This window comes from Lucilia sericata, unplaced genomic scaffold (assembly GCF_015586225.1).
Source record: "Lucilia sericata isolate MDLA Ls3-8-SP2 unplaced genomic scaffold, ASM1558622v1 Contig001371F_arrow, whole genome shotgun sequence".
In the NCBI taxonomy this organism is placed as follows: domain Eukaryota; kingdom Metazoa; phylum Arthropoda; class Insecta; order Diptera; family Calliphoridae; genus Lucilia; species Lucilia sericata.
The window spans coordinates 32,501-52,877 of record NW_023995313.1 but is presented as its reverse complement, the minus strand read 5'-3'; the positions used below and the strand labels follow the sequence as shown (position 1 = coordinate 52,877).

At 32.0% G+C, this 20,377-nt stretch overlaps 2 protein-coding genes across 3 annotated transcripts in view; both read left to right on the top strand.

Annotated features, from left to right (window-relative positions):
• The first annotated feature begins 1,526 nt into the window (after positions 1-1,526).
• Positions 1,527-1,908, top strand: LOC119611138. The gene has a single exon (XM_037966618.1). The coding sequence runs from the start codon at positions 1,527-1,529 to the stop codon at positions 1,881-1,883; it is 357 nt and encodes a 118-aa protein (XP_037822546.1). The 3' UTR covers positions 1,884-1,908.
• Positions 1,909-11,593: 9,685 nt separating this feature from the next.
• The window catches only part of LOC119611137 (transient receptor potential-gamma protein), a 27,564-nt gene continuing 18,780 nt past the window's right edge, over positions 11,594-20,377 (top strand). For both annotated transcript variants that reach the window (XM_037966616.1, XM_037966617.1), the window contains exon 1: positions 11,594-11,623. The gene's annotated coding sequence lies outside the window, so the exon portion shown is untranslated. The remainder of the gene's footprint in view (positions 11,624-20,377) is intronic.

The window sequence follows — 20,377 nt, the reverse complement described above, 5'->3', positions numbered from 1 at the left end:
GCCTAAGTTTATTTCTTCGGATTTGATGTACATATATACATCCTCCTTTCAAACTAACTAAGTCAAATTTTGAAGGGGGCTTTGTATAGGGGCTATGGCCAAATGAGACCCTATAATTATAGAACTTGGTTTTGCAGCTTTTTGTCGAGATACGAGTATATTAAACATAATTATGAACTTCAGAGCCTTATTTGACGGGTTCAAATTGCGACATGTAGTTTGATTACAAGGTTTACAAGCCCTATTCGGAGGTTCAGTTGTATGGGTCTAGGTGAAATAATGGACCGATCTTAACCATTTTAAATAGGCTTCGTCCCTGTGACAATAGAAGATCATGTAATAAATTTCATTGAATTATCTTCAAAATTGCGACCTGTAGTTTAATTACAAGGTTTACATGGACGAACAGACGGACGGACATAGCTAAATCGACTCAGAAAATTATACTGGTATACTTTAAGGTGGGCATAATAGGACCAATATTATTGTTTGTTACAAACATCAGCACAAACCCAATATACCCTCCCCACTAAAGTGGTGTAGGGTATAAATACTGGATTTTCGTAAATGTTTTTTTAATAAGCTGCACAATTATTTTGAAGTCTCACTCCTATTTTTTTAAGCAGCGGTACATTACAGTTGCCCAAAAAATATCGATTTTGTTTGGGTGGGTCTTGTTAATAATTGCCTAGAAGTAACTTTGGACGGGTAATGGGAACCCATACCGAAAATCGATTGGTTAAATAGTGGCACAGACAAACAAAATTTTTAAAAGTCGAAACCCTGACACCATGTTATACTTGGATTGAGCAGCGCTTTATGTATCAAATGTTGTATGCCTGTCCGTCCGTCTAACTCAAGAGATGATATCTCAGCAACTACAGCAGATTTTTAAACAATTTAAAAATTATTTTCATAGGAATAATGTGAAAAATTTTTTGTTACAAATATATAAAGTTTTTCACAAAGGATTTACTTCTTAGAAATATTTTAGAATTACAACAATGTTCCAGTAAATGCGTTCTAGAAGTAATGGAGAAATCATTAGTTCCACGTGATTCTATTTGTAATGTTATTTCTTATTGCTATATTTAACAGTTTATAAAGAAAATTTATAAAGAATTTTCAAAGTCAAGATGTTCTTGTGTAGTTAATCTCAAATTCCTAAGCGCATACGTTTAAACCCATACTTTTAATTCCATAAACTTACGGAATACTTAAAACCTACTACCATAAAATATTCTACCCAAATTCACATTAATTATTACCTATAGTAAAGTTCAACACTCACTTTTGCACAATAATCTACGCCCAGAAAATGCTTTAACATTTAACAGGTACAATTTTAAAAAATTACGAAATTACCTTAAAAAACCCCCAGCATATCTGTTTACCTACCTGGCGCTAGGCGAAAAGTAAAATCCTGTATAAATAGCGGAAAATTTCTAAAGTCAAGCATCAGTTTACTGTGTTAATCTCAATAGTCAATACTTAACTATATATTTGCAAACTCTTAAATCATTAACATGGCCACAATGCAACAATATTTAGACAATTCCTTCAACAATCAATCCCAAACTAATATGGAACAAACAGCCAACTCCTCCACCAACATTATACCCTATATGCTGTTTGTGTATCGTGAAGAATTGCGTCGTCTCAACAAGCATTCACACTCTTTAAAACTTTCGAAAAGTAAATTACATTTGACCCAGGAATTGGTATCGTATTCGGTGGATCGTATAACGGAATACGATATGCAGGAGTTGATGAACATTAATCGTGAAATCAATTTTACACGTCAACTGAAGAATCGCATGGATCATATGAAACAAATGCAAAGATATCGATCATTGCAGGCTCAGGTGTTGGCTAGAATTTGAGTTTTAACTGGATTGGATGAACTTTATAAAGGAATATGAAATATTTTAATTTTAGCTCTGGATGTTTAACATCATTAATAAGTATTTTTAGTGTTGTTAACTAGTTTATTAAGATGATATTATAGATAAATAAATGTAAGAATAAGTAAAATTAACAAGATATGTAAACCTTTTTTTTATTGGGAAATTCATTAACTTAAAACAAATTTGCTAGTATAACCCGTCTTTCTTCAGACGTCACTTTAGTGCTCCCTTCACTTTACCGTTCCAAATAATCTAGAGAGTATACAAAAAATTTAAGCGAAAAGTTTCCTTACATATTAACTCTTTTGGACTTGGGGCTATCTAACTTTTTCTTTGTAACCTTCCTTTTAGAACAAGCACATGGTAAAACATCTAGTTATCTGGTTATACCCAGCTACTTAAGAAGCTACGATCCTCGTAAAGTTTAAATAGTTGATCGCAGTAGTTTCCACTTTGTTCGAAGTATATAGGACCAATGAGCGTTGTTCAAACGAGTCTATAAACGTTTTTAAATATTTTGATATACAACATTATTCAAATCTTTTCTAAATACTCCCAGCAATACAACCTTAAACTATAGCTGGTATAGCTATTCGAAGAAATCAGGTTAATTTCGAAGGTGTGAATAAGTATTTGGATTCCATATGCAGAGCCTCTAAGCGAGGAATCCTTTATAAAAAATCATGTAATCTTTCAAGAGATGTGGTAGCAGTATGCCTTACAAATCTGCTTTTGAGGAAGCTCTTCTTTCCTGGTTATTTAACATATCACATAGGCTATCCCTAGTTATTTGAGTAAAGTTCTAGTTCAGTTCTAGTTCAGTTCTGGTTCAGTTCTAGTTCAGTTCTAGTTCAGTTCTGGTTCAGTTCTAGTTCAGTTCTAGTTCAGTTCTAGTTCAGTTCTAGTTCAGTTCTTCTAGTTCAGTTCTAGTTCAGTTCTAGTTCAGTTCTAGTTCAGTTCTAGTTCAGTTCTAGTTCAGTTCTAGTTCAGTTCTAGTTCAGTTCTAGTTCAGTAGTTCAGTTCTAGTTCAGTTCTAGTCAGTTCTAGTTCAGTTCTAGTTCAGTTCTAGTTCAGTTCTAGTTCAGTTCTAGTTCAGTTCTAGTTCAGTTCTAGTTCAGTTCTAGTTCAGTTCTAGTTCAGTTCTAGTTCAGTTCTAGTTCAGTTCTAGTTCAGTTCTAGTTCAGTTCTAGTCAGTTATAGTTCAGTCTAGTTCAGTTCTAGTTCAGTTCTAGTTCAGTTCTAGTCAGTTTAGTTCAGTTCTAGTTCAGTTCTAGTCAGTTCTAGTTCAGTTCTAGTTCGTTCTAGTTCAGTTCTAGTTCAGTTCTAGTTCAGTTCTAGTTCAGTTCTAGTTCAGTTCTAGTTCAGTTCGTCTAGTTCAGTTCTAGTTCAGTTCTAGTTCAGTTCTAGTTCAGTTCTAGTTCAGTTCTAGTTCAGCTTCTAGTTCAGTTCTAGTTCAGTTCTAGTCAGTTCAGTTCTAGTTCAGTTCTAGTTCAGTTCTAGTTCAGTTCTAGTTCAGTTCTAGTTCAGTTCTAGTTCAGTTCTAGTTCAGTTCTAGTTCAGTCTAGTTCAGTTCTAGTTCAGTTCTAGTTCAGTTCTAGTTCAGTTCTAGTTCAGTTCTAGTTCAGTTCTAGTCAGTTCTAGTTCAGTTCTAGTTCAGTTATAGTTCAGTTCTAGTTCGTTCTAGTTCAGTTCTAGTTCAGTTCTAGTTCAGTTCTAGTTCAGTTCTAGTTCAGTTCTAGTTCAGTTCTAGTTCAGTTCTAGTTCAGTTCTAGTTCAGTTCTAGTTCAGTTCTAGTTCAGTTCTAGTTCAGTTCTAGTTCAGTTCTAGTTCAGTTCTAGTTCAGTTCTAGTTCAGTTCTAGTTCAGTTCTAGTTCAGTTCTAGTTCAGTTCTAGTTCAGTTCTAGTTCAGTTCTAGTTCAGTTCTAGTTCAGTTCTAGTTCAGTTCTAGTTCAGTTCTAGTTCAGTTCTAGTTCAGTTCAGTTCAGTTCTAGTTCAGTTCTAGTTCAGTTCTAGTCAGTTCTAGTTCAGTTCTAGTTCAGTTCTAGTTCAGTTCTAGTTCAGTTCTAGTTCAGTTTCTAGTTCAGTTCTAGTTCAGTTCTAGTTTTTCAGTTCAGTTCTAGTTCAGTTCTAGTTCAGTTCTAGTTCAGATCTAGAACTTTCCAGTTCAGCTTTAGTTCAGTTCTAGTTCAGTTCTAGTTCAGTTCTAGTTCAGTTCTAGTTCAGTTCTAGTTCAGTTCTAGTCAGTTCTAGTTCAGTTCTAGTTCAGTTCTAGTTCAGTTCTAGTTCAGTTCTAGTTCAGTTCTAGTTCAGTTCTAGTTCAGTTCTAGTTCAGTTATAGTTCAGTTCTAGTTCAGTTCTAGTTCAGTTCTAGTTCAGTTCTAGTTCAGTTCTAGTTCATTCTAGTTCAGTTCTAGTTAGTTCTAGTTCAGTTCTAGTTCAGTTCTAGTTCAGTTCTAGTTCAGTTTCTTCTAGTTCAGTTCTAGTTCAGTTCTAGTTCAGTTCTAGTTCAGTTCTAGTTCAGTTCTAGTTCAGTTCTAGTTCAGTTCTAGTTCAGTTCTAGTCAGTCTAGTTCAGTTCTAGTTCAGTTCTAGTTCAGTTCTAGTTCAGTTCTAGTTCAGTTCTAGAACAGTTCCAGTTCAGCTTTAGTTCAGTTCAAGTTTAGTTCTAAAGCAGTTCTAGTTCAGTTTTTGTTCAGTTCTAGTTCATTCTAGACCAGTTTTAGTTTAGTTCAAGTTCTGTTCCAGTTTAGTTCTAGTTCATTTCTAGTAGAGTTCTAGTTCAGTTATTGTATAGTTTAGTTCTAGACCAGTTCCGGTTCAGTTATTGTTCTGTTCTAGTTTAGTTTTTATTGAGTGCTATGTAGCTCTAGTCAAGTTCAGTTCTAGCTCACTTTAGGGTCAATAAATTTCATTTGAAACCTCTATTTAATGATCGCTCATATAACGTTAAAGCAAGCGGAATTGTGCTACAAAAAGGAATTTTGCTATTTAAGAACATATGTATTTCAAGATCATCAGATCCACTTATACATAGTTTCGATCAGACAAAGCTGTCATGATACGTCCATAAAAGAAAAAAATAACGAAAATTTTAGTTTTTATTGAGTTCTATGTAGCTCTAGTCAAGTTAAGTTCTAGCTCATTTTAGGGTCAATAAATTCCATTGGAAACCTCTACTTAATGATCGCTCATATAACGTTAAAGCAAGCGGAATTGTGCTACAAAAAGGAATTTTGCTATTTAAGGACTTATGTATTTCAAGATCATCAGATCCACTTATACATAGTTTCGATCAGACAATGCTGTCATGATATGTCCATACAAGAAAAAAATCACGAAATTTTTAATATTTTATCACTAAAATTTATTTATTTCTATGCTAATATACTACATCATCTTAATACAAAATAACAATACTAAAATTACTTAATGATGTTAAACATCCTGCTACGTTTACACAAAAATCTTTCACGATCATAATCGTCCATCCAATTCTTAGCTTCTATTTACCACCTGAGCCTGCATTGAGCGGTATTTTTGCATTGTTTCATATGATCCATGTGACTCTTCAATTTACGTGTAACGAAATTTGGCGGTTAATATTCATCAGCTCTTGCATATCGTATTCCGTAATACGATCTACCGAATAGGAGACCAATTCTTGAGTTAAATGTAATTTACTTTTCGAAAGTTTCATTGAATGAGCATTCTTGTTAAGACGGCGCAATTCTTCGCGATACACAAACAGCATATAGGGTATAATATTGGAGGGAGCGTTGGCAGCTTGTTCCAAATTCGATTGAGATTTATTGTTTAAAAGAATTGTCTAAAAATTGTTGTACAGTGGCCATGTTGTGGTAGTTGGGTTTAGTTAAAAATTGAGATGAAACCGCTTTTAAAATTTGGAAATTTTTAAGTAGTGACTACAAAGATTACCAATGTAAACTGATGTTGAGTTTGTAAATTTCCCTTCTTATATACGGAATTTCTTTGCTCACTGACAGGTATAACAGGTAGATTCACCTGTGCCTAAAATTGGATTTTCCTTTTAGGTATTGAAAATTTTACCTGTTGTAGCACTTGTCTCACGTACGTATATTGTGCAAATATTAGTTTGGTAATGCAAAATAAATAAATTTAAAATCGGAATTTCCCAATTTTATTGGGATACTTGTACAAATATATTAATTTCGAAATAGTTTAAGAAGGGACACTGGTTTGGCCTTTCTTACCGCATTATGAGCAAATACGATTGGCGGGTATTCAAATTTTCTTAGGAAATATGTATTTAAAACAAGTATGTTCTGCAATATTATAATACTGTGATATTTTAAAATCACATAAACTTTTTCATTTCAAAAATCTAATTTTAATCATTCATTTCTGATTTATTTAGTTAAAGTAAATATAAATATTTTCCCATTTACAAAAAAACACTTAATTTTAAAGTAAAATAATTAATGATTGAAAACTTCAAATCCAATATAATTCCGAATAAAAATATTATTTACATAATATGCACTACAAAAATCCCTTAACACTTGCACTTTTACATATAAATGCAAGTTGTACCCTTTCAACACATACCCAAACATACACTTCTAAACATTTAAGGTCATTAACCTTTTCTCTACTCTATAAAAAATTCACTCCAAAAATGTTTTGAGTAAAATTCTGTTACAACAAAATCACTCACAATAATTTTAATTTTACTACAATGATTTATCCGAAAAAATACAATCCGATAAAACGTAAACAAAAAAAAAAAACATTTTACACTTTATAAAGTAATAGCAAAAACCAACAACAACATCGAGTAAAAAAGATTTTCATTAATAAAATACACGTGATTCAGATAGGAAAATGCATATATTATTCGAAATACAACTACTATAAATTACACTAAACTTTCTCTCTCATTTAAGGTATTTTGTTAACTCTCTTTTGAATGAAGACGAAGGATTTTCTCGCTAGTTTTATAGTGTAAAAAATGCACTCAATATAAATATGTATTGAAGATTAGGGGTAAACCCCATATTTGAAGAAATTTTTTAATTTTGATGGATACTTTCGAGTTCAATTCTAGTTTAGTTCAGTTCTAGTTCAGTTCTAGTTCAGTTCTAGTTCAGTTCTAGTTCAGTTCTAGTTCAGTTCTAGTTTAGTTCTAGTTTAGTTCTAGTTCTAGTTCAGTTCAGTTCTAGTTTCAGTTCTAGTTCAGTTCTATTACAGTTCTAGTTCAGTTCTAGTTCAGTTCTAGTTTAGTTCTAGTTCAGTTCTAGTTCAGTTCTAGTTCAGTTCTAGTTCAGTTCTAGTTCAGTTCTAGTTCATTTCTAGTTCAGTTCTAGTTCAGTTCTAGTTCAGTTCTAGTTCATTTCTAGTTCAGTTCTAGTTCAGTTCTAGTTCAGCTTCTAGTTCAGTTCTAGTTCAGTTCTAGTTTAGTTCTAGTTTAGTTCTAGTTCAGTTCTAGTTCAGTTCTATTACAGTAGTTCAGTTCTAGTTCAGTTCTAGTTCAGTTCTAGTTCAGTTCTAGTTCAGTTCTAGTTCAGTTCTAGTTTAGTTCTAGTTCAGTTCTAGTTCAGTTCTAGTTCAGTTCTAGTTCAGTTCTAGTTTCAGTTCTAGTTCATTTCTAGTTCAGTTCTAGTTCAGTTCTAGTTCGCTCTAGTTCGGTTCTAGTTCTAGTTCTTCTAGTTCAGTTCTAGTGTCTAGTTTCTAGTTCAGTTCTAGTTCAGTTCTAGTCCGTTCTAGTTCAGTTCTAGTTCAGTTCTAGTTCAGTTCTAGTTCAGTTCTATCAGTTCAGTTTCTAGTTCAGTTCTAGTTCAGTTCTAGTTCAGTTCTAGTAGTTCAGTTAGTTCTAGTTCAGTTCTAGTTCAGTTCTAGTTCAGTTCTAGTTCAGTTCTAGTTCAGTTCTCAGGTTCAGTTCTAGTTCAGTTCTAGTTCGTTCTAGTTCAGTCTAGTTCAGTTCTAGTTCAGTTCTAGTTCAGTTCTAGTTCAGTTCTAGTTCAGTTCTAGTTCAGTTCTAGTTCAGTTCTAGTTCAGCTCTAGTTTAGTTCTAGTTCATTTCTAGTTCAGTTCTAGTTCAGTTTTAGTTCAGTTCTAGTTCAGTTCTAGTTCAGTTCTAGTTCAGTTCTAGTTCAGTTCTAGTTCAGTTCGAGTTCAGTTCTAGTTCAGTTCTAGTTCAGTTCTAGTTCAGTTCTAGTTCAGTTCTAGTTCAGTTCTAGTTCAGTTCTAGTTCAGTTCTAGTTCAGTTCTAGTTCAGTTCTAGTTCAGTTCTAGTTCAGTTCTAGTTCAGTTCTAGTTCAGTTCTAGTTCAGTTCTAGTTCAGTTCTAGTTCAGTTCTAGTTCAGTTCTAGTTCAGTTCCTAGTTCAGTTCTAGTTCAGTTCTAGTTCAGTTCTAGTTCAGTTCTAGTTCAGTTCTAGTTCAGTTCTAGTTCAGTTCTAGTTCAGTTCTAGTTCAGTTCCAGTTCAGTTTAGTTCAGTTCTAGTTCAGTTCTAGTTCAGTTCTAGTTCAGTCTAGTTCAGTTCTAGTTCAGTTCTAGTTCAGTTCTAGTTCAGTTCTAGTTCAGTTTCTAGTTCAGTTCTAGTTCAGTTCTAGTTCAGTTCTAGTTCAGTCTAGTTCAGTTCTAGTTCAGTTCAGTTCATTTCAGTTCAGTTCTAGTTCAGTTCTAGTTCAGTTAGTTCAGTTCTAGTTCAGTTCTGTCAGTTCTAGTTCAGTTCTAGTTCAGTTCTAGTTCAGTTCTAGTTCAGTTCTAGTTCAGTTCTAGTTCAGTTCTAGTTCTTTCAGTTTCTAGTTCAGTTCTAGTTCAGTTCTAGTTCAGTTCTAGTTCAGTTCTAGTTCAGTTTCTAGTTCAGTTCTAGTTCAGTTTCTAGTTCAGTTCTAGTTCAGTTCTAGTTCAGTTCTAGTTCAGTTCTAGTTCAGTTCTAGTTCAGTTCTAGTTCAGTTCTAGTTCAGTTCTAGTTCAGTTCTAGTTCAGTTCTAGTTCAGTTCTAGTTCAGTTCTAGTTCAGTTCTAGTTCAGTTCAGTTCAGTTCTAGTTCAGTTCTAGTTCAGTTCTAGTTCAGTTCTAGTTCAGTTCTAGTTCAGTTCTAGTTCAGTTCTAGTTCCGTTCTAGTCAGTTCTAGTTCATTCTAGTTCAGTTCTAGTTCAGTTCTAGTTCAGTTCTAGTTCAGTTCTAGTTCAGTTCTAGTTCAGTTCTAGTTCAGTTCTAGTTCAGTTCTAGTTCAGTTCTAGTTCAGTTCTAGTTCAGCATAGTTCAGTTCTAGTTCAGCTAGTTCAGCAGTTCAGTTCAGTTTCAGCATAGTTCTAGTTCTCAGTTTCGTTCTAGTTCAGTTCTAGTTCAGTTCTAGTTCAGTTCTAGTTCAGTTCTAGTTCAGTTCTATTCAGTTCTATTTCAGTAGTTCAGTTTCTAGTTCAGTTCTCGTTCAGTTCTAGTTCAGTTCTAGTTTCAGTTCTAGTTCAGTTCTAGTTCAGTTCTAGTTCAGTTCTAGTTCAGTTCTAGTTCAGTTCTAGTTCAGTTCTAGTTCAGTTCTAGTTCAGTTCTAGTTCAGTTCTAGTTCAGTTCTAGTTCGTTCTAGTTCAGTTCTAGTTCAGTTTAGTTCATTCTAGTCAGTTCTAGTTCAGTGTAGTTCAGTTGTAGTTCATTCTATTGCGTTATAATGAATGAGTCCTGAAAGTTAGATTTCGAACAAAAATCTTCTCGTTTTTGGATGACCCCTATATACATTGCAGTTTTTTAGCCTTTGTCTGAAACCGAAAATTTGTGTATGTGTGTGTAAATAAAGAGAGGGAGTAAATAACGGTATTTCATTTTAAATTTATGTTGGCCCAAGGAATAATTTGATGGAGCAGCAGCGCACAACGTTTAGTTTAGTGCAATTACTCTGTTCAGGAAGACGCACGAAAATAACGGAATAAAAATTTAAAACCGGGAAAAAACTATTGCTAAACACACAACACACTCTTACCATGTGTATAAAATATTAAGACAAATTAAAAAAAATACAATAAGAAATTGAAAATTAATAAAATTACAACTGTTCAAGGTTTTTTTTAAATTTGATTTTATATAATAAAGAAAATTATACTATTTATTGTAATAAAAAGAAATTTTAAAAGTTTTTAGAGAATAGAAAAATTAAAAAAAGTGTTCAAGTGTTAGAAAAAAAAGAATTTAAGTATACTTGAAAACTGCAATTTGACCGCATTTCTTAAATGTACATACATACATATGTATGTTTGTATGTATATGTATTATTAAGTTTGTGTTCGTGTGTGAACGTGAAAATTGCCATTAAATACAGTTATAGGTCAAACACCCCAACGGTTTAAAAAAATTATACTATATAGAAAATTATATGCATATACTACAACACAAACAAAAACCACTACTAACTAAATATATGTTGAATAATTAACACTTTAAAAATTAACGTTACACTGAACTAAAAAGTCGCGTGTGTGTTCTATTTGCCGTTTTTTTATAATTTTTTTTTTTTTTTTAACTTAAGGTTTATTATGTTAATTGTGTAGTAAAAAAAATTTTAACGTTTATACATTTTCTGAAAAGTTTGAGATTTTGAGTTAAACTCGAGTTAAATCTTTGGGAAATTTTAAATTAAACCGTTCATATAAATAGACCAAGTCCTCATATTGAGGAAAAATTCAGGATTTCGGATATAGCATATTTTAGTGTTAAAAATTATAAATATTTCTGGAAAATTCAAGTCAGGAATCCGTTTTTTTCGGTATAATTGATTTCGAAAGAAGAATCCAAATCTTTGGAATCCAAACCTTCAATACTTCTTTCTATCCGATCCTATATTCTGTATGTTCGTATGTGTACTAAAATCTTTTTTCTGAAGACCTCAAACAATTTTGGAATCCAAATCATTATAGTTTTTTATTATACATGCTTTCGGGAATTTTGACATTAAAAAATCGTTTCATAAATTACGGAGCTAATGGCAAAATTAATAAAAATTCAGTATTCAAAAAATTTTCCTTCTATTATGCATCTTACTGAATGATAAAGTTTTCGTATTAAAACAAATTTCGAATTTTTAATTACTAATATAATTAAATTTTTAATTATCTAAATACTAATTTAATTTGTCTGACGTTTAAATCGACATAAATTAACAAGCGTTTAAAAATTATTTCACCTTTTCTTATGTTATAGTTTTATTTATATTTTTCTTTTAAATTTTAAAATTTCATACAATTCTATCAAAAATTTTTGTTGTTGTTTATAAATCAAATAATTATTTATTGCGCGCAATTTATAATATATCATGCATATGTTAAATATTCATTTTGTGTTTTATCTTTTTTGTTTAAAAATTCATAATACTAATCATTATGGACATGGTTTCATATATTTATTAATAAAGATCCGGTAAACATTTAATAAAAGTTATAATACTAAATACCTATAAACGTGTATACATACATATGTATATATGCATGTATGTAGTATATTCTCTAAATAAATATTTGCATATTTAAAAATAAAACAAAAAATATATATTTTATAAATAAAAAAAATTAAAAGTGTGTGGTTTTTTGAATTATTTGTATAATAAAAATTAGTGTTTTGTTTTATAAATTCTATAATAAAATTGAATTATAAAAATAAAACTTCAAAAATAATGTGTAAACATTCTGAGGTTCTAAGACAACAACACGTTCTATTGCTGCTCTTAATAGGAATCAAAACTCAAGGTAATATATTTATTATTAATAACAATTAGATCTTAATTAGAACAACTGATATGAATATCACGAATTAGAACTGACTAGAACTGAATGAATACTGAGCTAGAACTGAGAAGAACTGAATTAGAAACTTAACTAGCACTGAACTGTACTGAACTAGAACTGACTAGAACTTAACTAGAACTGAAACTAGAACTGAACTAGAACTGAAGAACTGAACTAGAACTGAACTAGAACTGAACTAGAACTGAACTAGAACTGAACTAGAACTGAACTAGAACTGAACTAGAACTGAACTAGAACTGAACTAGAACTGAACTAGAACTGAACTAGAACTGAACTAGAACTGAACTAGAACTGAACTAGAACTGAACTAGAACTGAACTAGAACTGAACTAGAACTGAACTAGAACTGAACTAGAACTGAACTAGAACTGAACTAGAACTGAACTAGAAATGAACTAGAACTGAACTAGAACTGAACTAGAACTGAACTAGAACTGAACTAGAACTGAACTAGAACTGAACTAGAACTGAACTAGAACTGAACTAGAACTGAACTAGAACTGAACTAGAACTGAACTAGAACTGAACTAGAACTGAACTAGAACTGAACTAGAACTGAACTAGAACTGAACTAGAACTGAACTAGAACTGAACTAGAACTGAACTAGAACTGAACTAGAACTGAACTAGAACTGAACTAGAACTGAACTAGAACTGAACTAGAACTGAACTAGAACTGAACTAGAACTGAACTAGAACTGAACTAGAACTGAACTAGAACTGAACTAGAACTGAACTAGAACTGAACTAGAACTGAACTAGAACTGAACTAGAACTGAACTAGAACTGAACTAGAACTGAACTAGAACTGAACTAGAACTGAACTAGAACTGAACTAGAACTGAACTAGAACTGAACTAGAACTGAACTAGAACTGAACTAGAACTGAACTAGAACTGAACTAGAACTGAACTAGAACTGAACTAGAACTGAACTAGAACTGAACTAGAACTGAACTAGAACTGAACTAGAACTGAACTAGAACTGAACTAGAACTGAACTAGAACTGAACTAGAACTGAACTAGAACTGAACTAGAACTGAACTAGAACTGAACTAGAACTGAACTAGAACTGAACTAGAACTGAACTAGAACTGAACTAGAACTGAACTAGAACTGAACTAGAACTGAACTAGAACTGAACTAGAACTGAACTAGAACTGAACTAGAACTGAACTAGAACTGAACTAGAACTGAACTAGAACTGAACTAGAACTGAACTAGAACTGAACTAGAACTGAACTAGAACTGAACTAGAACTGAACTAGAACTGAACTAGAACTGAACTAGAACTGAACTAGAACTGAACTAGAACTGAACTAGAACTGAACTAGAACTGAACTAGAACTGAACTAGAACTGAACTAGAACTGAACTAGAACTGAACTAGAACTGAACTAGAACTGAACTAGAACTGAACTAGAACTGAACTAGAACTGAACTAGAACTGAACTAGAACTGAACTAGAACTGAACTAGAACTGAACTAGAACTGAACTAGAACTGAACTAGAACTGAACTAGAACTGAACTAGAACTGAACTAGAACTGAACAAGAACTGAACTAACTGAACTAGAACTGAACTAGAACTGAACTAGAACTGAACTAGAACTGAACTAGAACTGAACTAGAACTGAACAAGAACTGAACTAGAACTGAACTAGAACTAAACTAGAACTGTACTAGAACCAATTTTGGAACAGATTAACTCACATATTCGTAAATGCTTAATAAAGTTGTAGACGGTTTATTGTAGGAATTTAGTTTGCTAAAAATGAGCGTAATAAACCTAAAATAAACGATTAATATCTTTATGTAAATGTCTTATACTTCGACTTAACAAACATATCATAACAAAATATCTCATATTTTTCAAAAGTGCAATCTGTCTAGGTCAACTTATCACATGAAAACATCAATCAAAAGTTTAAAACTGAGTATCAAATGAAAAAAAAAAAAAAAAAAAACATACACATGCAAGTAATGTGATAAAAAATTCCACAACAATGCAAACACTGACACAAACAAGTACTCACTATAAACACTACACCAGGATAATAATGGCGACGACAATGTCCTTGTAATTATGATGAGGGCACTGCACTCGCGCCTGAATGCATTTATTTCTTCTTGTTTTTAATATGTTTTTGTTGTAATTTGTTTTTGTACAACAATATGTATAAATAAATTACTACCGTAGTGTAGTGTTTTTTGCTGCATTTGTTGTTGTCAAGTTACCTTGTGACGTTTCTATTTTATAATTGTTGTTTTTGCTTCATGTATTAAATACGAATGAAAAACATGCAATGATGAGTGAGAATGAAACCTGAATTAAAGGAGGCTTATGTGGGAATTAAGGGTGCTAGCATGATTATATAAACCATGAAATTAGTCAATAAAAAATCGGAACTCTGGTTAGTTTGCAAGCAGCATTAACGTTCAAAACTAATTAACATAATTTACCAAATTATACCGTTTTTTGTCTTGTTTTGTTACACAAATTCTCATAACCGTTGTTTTCGATAAAAAGGCATAGAAAGGGGCGTGGCATGTAAGCTTTGCCCTTCAATATCCTTATATGTCTAAGGTAAAGCACAATTAATATCTTTCATATAAAGAGCATACTTTTATTAACACAACCACATTTATGTAGACACAAATACAACAATAATATCAATTTCTTAAGAATAAAAAAAGAAAATATATTTATAAAGAAAAACTAGGTTAACAAGTTTTTATTGTTACAATTCTCGTTTATTTGTTCTTATTGCATTATGTCAAGAAAGGCCTTAAACAAGAGACAAAAAAAAAAATAGAAAACAATAATAAAAAGCAAACAATTGTACATAAATGGATATTGTTAAACCTTAAACTGTTTAAGAAAATATAAATGATTTTAAATGCAAGTTCCTGTAAGTGTTTTGTTTTCTTTCTTTTTGCTTCCTTTCATATTTGTGTTTTCCTTTCTGCTTTTTTCCGTAACATTTTATGTGTGAATTGTATGCAGTGTTAATGAAATTGCAAAAATCACAATGAATGTACAAATTAATGTACATACATACATTCAAAAGTTTATACTTGTTGTGGGCAACGAAGACGTATGATTATTTATAAAGAAATATATATTAATCATACGCCAAGTGTTCTGCAATGAAAAATTTTTAAGTGCTTTATTTGTTTTTTTAACAAAATGACAAAAAAGAGTAATAACCTAGAAACTACACTAGGTTATAACTTAGACCATAGACTAAACTATACAATAGACTATAGACTAAACTATACCCTAGACTATAACTAGACTAAAAGACTTGACTATAAACTTGACTACAGACTAGACTAAGACTAGACTAGACTATAGACTAGAATATAGGATGAAGTATACACTAGATTATAGACTAGACTATAACTTGACTACAGACTATATTAAAGACCAGACTAGACTATAGACTAGACTATAGACTAGACTATAGACTAGACTATAGACTAGACTATAGACTAGACTATAGACTAGACTATAGACTAACTATAGACTAGACTATAGACTAACTATAGACTACTATAGACTAGACTATAGACTAGACTATAGACTAGACTATAGACTAGACTAGATACTAGACTATAGACTAGACTATAGACTAGACTATAGACTAGACTATAGACTAGACTATAGACTAGACTATAGACTAGACTATAGACTAGACTATAGACTAGACTATAGACTAGACTATAGACTAGACTATAGACTAGACTATAGACTAGACTATAGACTAGACTATAGACTAGACTATAGACTAGACTATAGACTAGACTATAGACTAGACTATAGACTAGACTATAGACTAGACTATAGACTAGACTATAGACTAGACTATAGACTAGACTATAGACTAGACTATAGACTAGACTATAGACTAGACTATAGACTAGACTATAGACTAGACTATAGACTAGACTATAGACTAGACTATAGACTAGACTATAGACTAGACTATAGACTAGACTATAGACTAGACTATAGACTAGACTATAGACTAGACTATAGACTAGACTATAGACTAGACTATAGACTAGACTATAGACTAGACTATAGACTAGACTATAGACTAGACTATAGACTAGACTATAGACTAGACTATAGACTAGACTATAGACTAGACTATAGACTAGACTATAGACTAGACTATAGACTAGACTATAGACTAGACTATAGACTAGACTATAGACTAAACTATAGACTAGACTATAGACTAGACTATAGACTAGACTATAGACTAGACTATAGACTAGACTATAGACTAGACTATAGACTAGACTATAGACTAGACTATAGACTAGACTATAGACCAGACTATAGACTAGACTATAGACTAGACTATAGACTAGACTATAGACTAGACTATAGACTAGACTATAGACTAGACTATAGACTAGACTATAGACTGGACTATAGACTAGACTATAGACTAGACTATAGACTAGACTATAGACTAGACTATAGACTAGACTATAGACTGGACTATAGACTAGACTATAGACTAGACTATAGACTAGACTATAGACTAGACTATAGACTGGACTATAGACTAGACTATAGACTAGACTATAGACTAGACTATAGACTAGACTATAGACTAGACTATAGACTAGACTATAGACTAGACTATAGACTAGACTATAGACTATAGACTAGACTATAGACTAGACTATAGACTAGACTATAGACTAGACCTATAGACTAGACTATAGACTAGACTATAGACTAGACTATAGACTAGACTATAGACTAGACTATAGACTAGACTATAGACTAGACTATAGACTAGACTATAGACTAGACTATAAAGACTAGACTTATAGACTAGACTATAGACTAGACTATAGACTAGACTATAGACGAGACTATAGACTAGACTATAGACTAGACTACTAGACTAGACTATAGACTAGACTATAGACTAGACTATAGACTAGACTATAGACTAGACTATAGACTAGACTATAGACTAGACTATAGACTAGACTATAGACTAGACTATAGACTAGACTAGACTATAGACTAGACTATAGACTAGACTATAGACTAGACTATAGACTAGACTAGACTAGACTAGACTAGACTATAGACTAGACTATAGACTAGACTATAGACTAGACTATAGACTATAGACTAGACTATAGACTAGACTACAATACCAATTCATTGTCAATTTCTATTAGAATTTTATTGAACACAGAAATCAATTGCTTATTGTCTTAATTAAATTAAGCATTAAAATTTAAAATTCAATCTCATAACACATTCAATATCCAATAAAAAAGAATCCAACCAAGTGTATCACAATTTATTATTCCTTTTATCATGTTTCCTTACCCAAAATCTAACTAAGATCGTTTACCAAAAAGTGGGCAAAAAAATATCAAGAAGCTTAAAAAAGATACTCTAAGTAAAACACAAAAAAAAAAAAGAAATGAAAATCATTTTTTGTAAATAAATACTCGCAGTAAAAATGCTTAAGAAGATTATAGTGAGTGTTTGTCTTACATACATATGCAGATAGATATAACCCAACAAACAGAAATACACACGTTTAAAAAAAACTCAAATCTTTTCTTAAATTTAACTATCTCCCTCTATCTATCTATCTATCTATCTATCTATCTATCTATCTATCTATCTATCTATCTATCTATCTATCTATCTATCTATCTATCTATCTATCTATCTATCTACTATCTATCTATCTATCTATCTATCTATCTATCTATCTATCTATCTATCTATCTATCTATCTATCTATCTATCTATCTATCTATCTATCTATCTATCTATCTATCTATCTATCTATCTATCTATCTATCTATCTATCTATCTATCTATCTATCTATCTATCTATCTATCTATCTATCTATCTATCTATCTATCTATCTATCTATCTATCTATCTATCTATCTATCTATCTATCTATCTATCTATCTATCTATCTATCTATCTATCTATCTATCTATCTATCTATCTATCTATCTATCTATCTTATCTATCTATCTATCTATCTATCTATCTATCTATCTATCTATCTATCTATCTATCTATCTATCTATCTATCTATCTATCTATCTATCTATCTATCTATCTATCTATCTATCTATCTATCTATCTATCTATCTATCTATCTAGCTATCTAACCTCCAGTGCTTGTTGGGTGCATTTGTAGATGCCAGCTGTGTTTTTATGCATAAAACAATAGAATGCTTAAAACTATTGTTGTTAGGACAATAAATCCGAAAGTCATGGGAGAATTTAAAACCAATATTATACTGAAAAAATTAGAATAAACTGAGTTCTGTTTTTTTTTTTTTAAAGCTACAAAAAACACTTTTTGCTATAATTAAAAAGAATAAATTTGAAAGGATGCCCCTGGACTTCAGAAATGTTTTGAATTAAAAATAACAAAAACAAACTTTTCTAACAAGTTATTTGACATTGTTTGAAGTATTTTGAATTTTGAGCAGAGATTTAAAAACAAATATTGTATAACTTATTTAAAAAAATAAACCTGCTTGAATAAATTCCCACTATAAGTATTTACCTTAATAACCTTGATAGAACACAAACAAACAACAAATGCTCAAGATCTCAACGTGTGAATTAAAGAAACAGGCGCTGCACTATAGTACTTCATTCACCCCAAAAAAGATACAAAAATATGTTCATTGTCATTGTGGAAGTGGTTGACTATGGTGGCATCTAGTATTTGTGTTGAAAATGTATGTCATGAGGTTGATGGATGGATGTTTTTACAAAAGATGTTGTTTTGATGTGTTGTGAGAATCTGAGGGTATATAACCGGATGAAACCTTCAACAAAGGTCAACTGGCTGATAGACTCGAAAGGCAGAGACTGACTGTTTGCTAGCTTGTCGTCGTACTAGGTCAAAATAAATAGAGTAATGTAAATAGACTTATGTTTTAAAATTTTTATGATTTTTGATTCATAGTGGTTTTTACAAAATAGCAATTGCATTCACCGGAAATGTAATTGCTTTGGTTTTTTGAAATATGTTTGTGTTTTTATACCATCTAAAAAGATGGACAGTGCATTGATTTGTTTGTAATACATTGGAATATTGTTCGTAGTCCCTCAAAAGTATGTATTTCTGTGAATATAGTATTTGATAAGTTTTGTTAGTTTCGAAAATGCGCAATATTGTATCATGATTTTTCTATATTTAAGTTTGTTTCTAAAAACATACAGTTATCATATTTAAGGGTAATTAGTAAACATTACTAACATAGTGTGCTTATTTATGTATATTATAACTTATTAAGTTTCATATTTTTAAATTAATTATTATATTATTATGAAAGTCCTTCGACTTTACCTAGACACACATGTAAACAAACATTTTAAACAAATAATATCCTTGAATTTCAAAACAGATAATCCAACCCAAAAATGTTCACAAAAACCTAAAAATGATAATTTACATAAACTCATAAAGAATAAAAATGCCCGGCATTTCGTGGATGATTACTATTCTCACCCACTTCGAAGGGTAATCAACAATAAAAAATTAATAGATTCCATTTTTCCGAAATGGAATCCGAAATTTCCAAATATTGACTAGATGCATAATAATGTACAATGTTTGTCCGTAGCATTTTAGAGGTAAAAGAATCCACTTGGAAGGTCAAGGAGTCCGACTTTCGGTTTAGCTAACAGAGTTTTCGGAAACAGTCAACAGTACTGCCAGACTTTTTATCATATATATAAACGACTTCATATATACTCCCCTACACAACAACTTTTACAGTAACCACACCAACCAATTTTCAAATATGAAACCTTTTTCAATAGTGATAATCAAATTGCGAGGAGAGATGATGAAAATTGGAATTAAAAACAAAAATAATGGGAATTGAAGCCTATAAAGTGTTAACAGAAATATTGCAAGCTGTTTAAAAGGATTTAAAATCTGAAAGTTTTGAAATTGTTGTTATTGAAATTTTTAATAAAAATTAGTTTTATGGAAATCATCGAACTAAAATGACGCAGCAAACACGACATTCAGCAGACTTTTGGGATTCCAACATATTTAGTGGCTTAGCTAGATGATAAAGATAGATAGATAGATAGATAGATAGATAGATAGATAGATGATAGATAGATAGATAGATAGATAGATAGATAGATAGATAGATAGAATAGATAATAGATAGATAGATAGTAGATAGATAGATAGATAGATAGATCGATAGATAGAAGATAGCTCGATAGCTAGTAGATAGATAGATAGATGAGATAGATAATAGATCGATAGATAGAAAGATAGTAGGTCGATAGTCGCTAGATGCTCCTCGCTACGCTGCTCGCTCGTGCTCGATCGCTCGTCGCTCTCCGCATCGCTCGCTCGCTCGCTCGGTCGCTCGCTAGCTGCTCGCTCGCTCGCTGGTCGCTCGTCGCTCGCTAGCCCTCGCTCGCTCTGCTGCTCGCTCGCTCGCGTCGCTCGCCGCTCGCTCGCTCGCTGCTCCTCGCTAGCTGTGCTCGCTCGCTCGCTCGCTCGCTCGCTCGTCGCCAGTCGGCTCCTGCCCTGCTCGCTCGCTCGCTCGCTCGCTCGCTCGCCCTAGACTCCCTCTAGATCGCTCAGCTGCTCGCTCGCTCGTCAGCTCCTCCCTCCTCGCTCCCGCTGCCTCTCGCT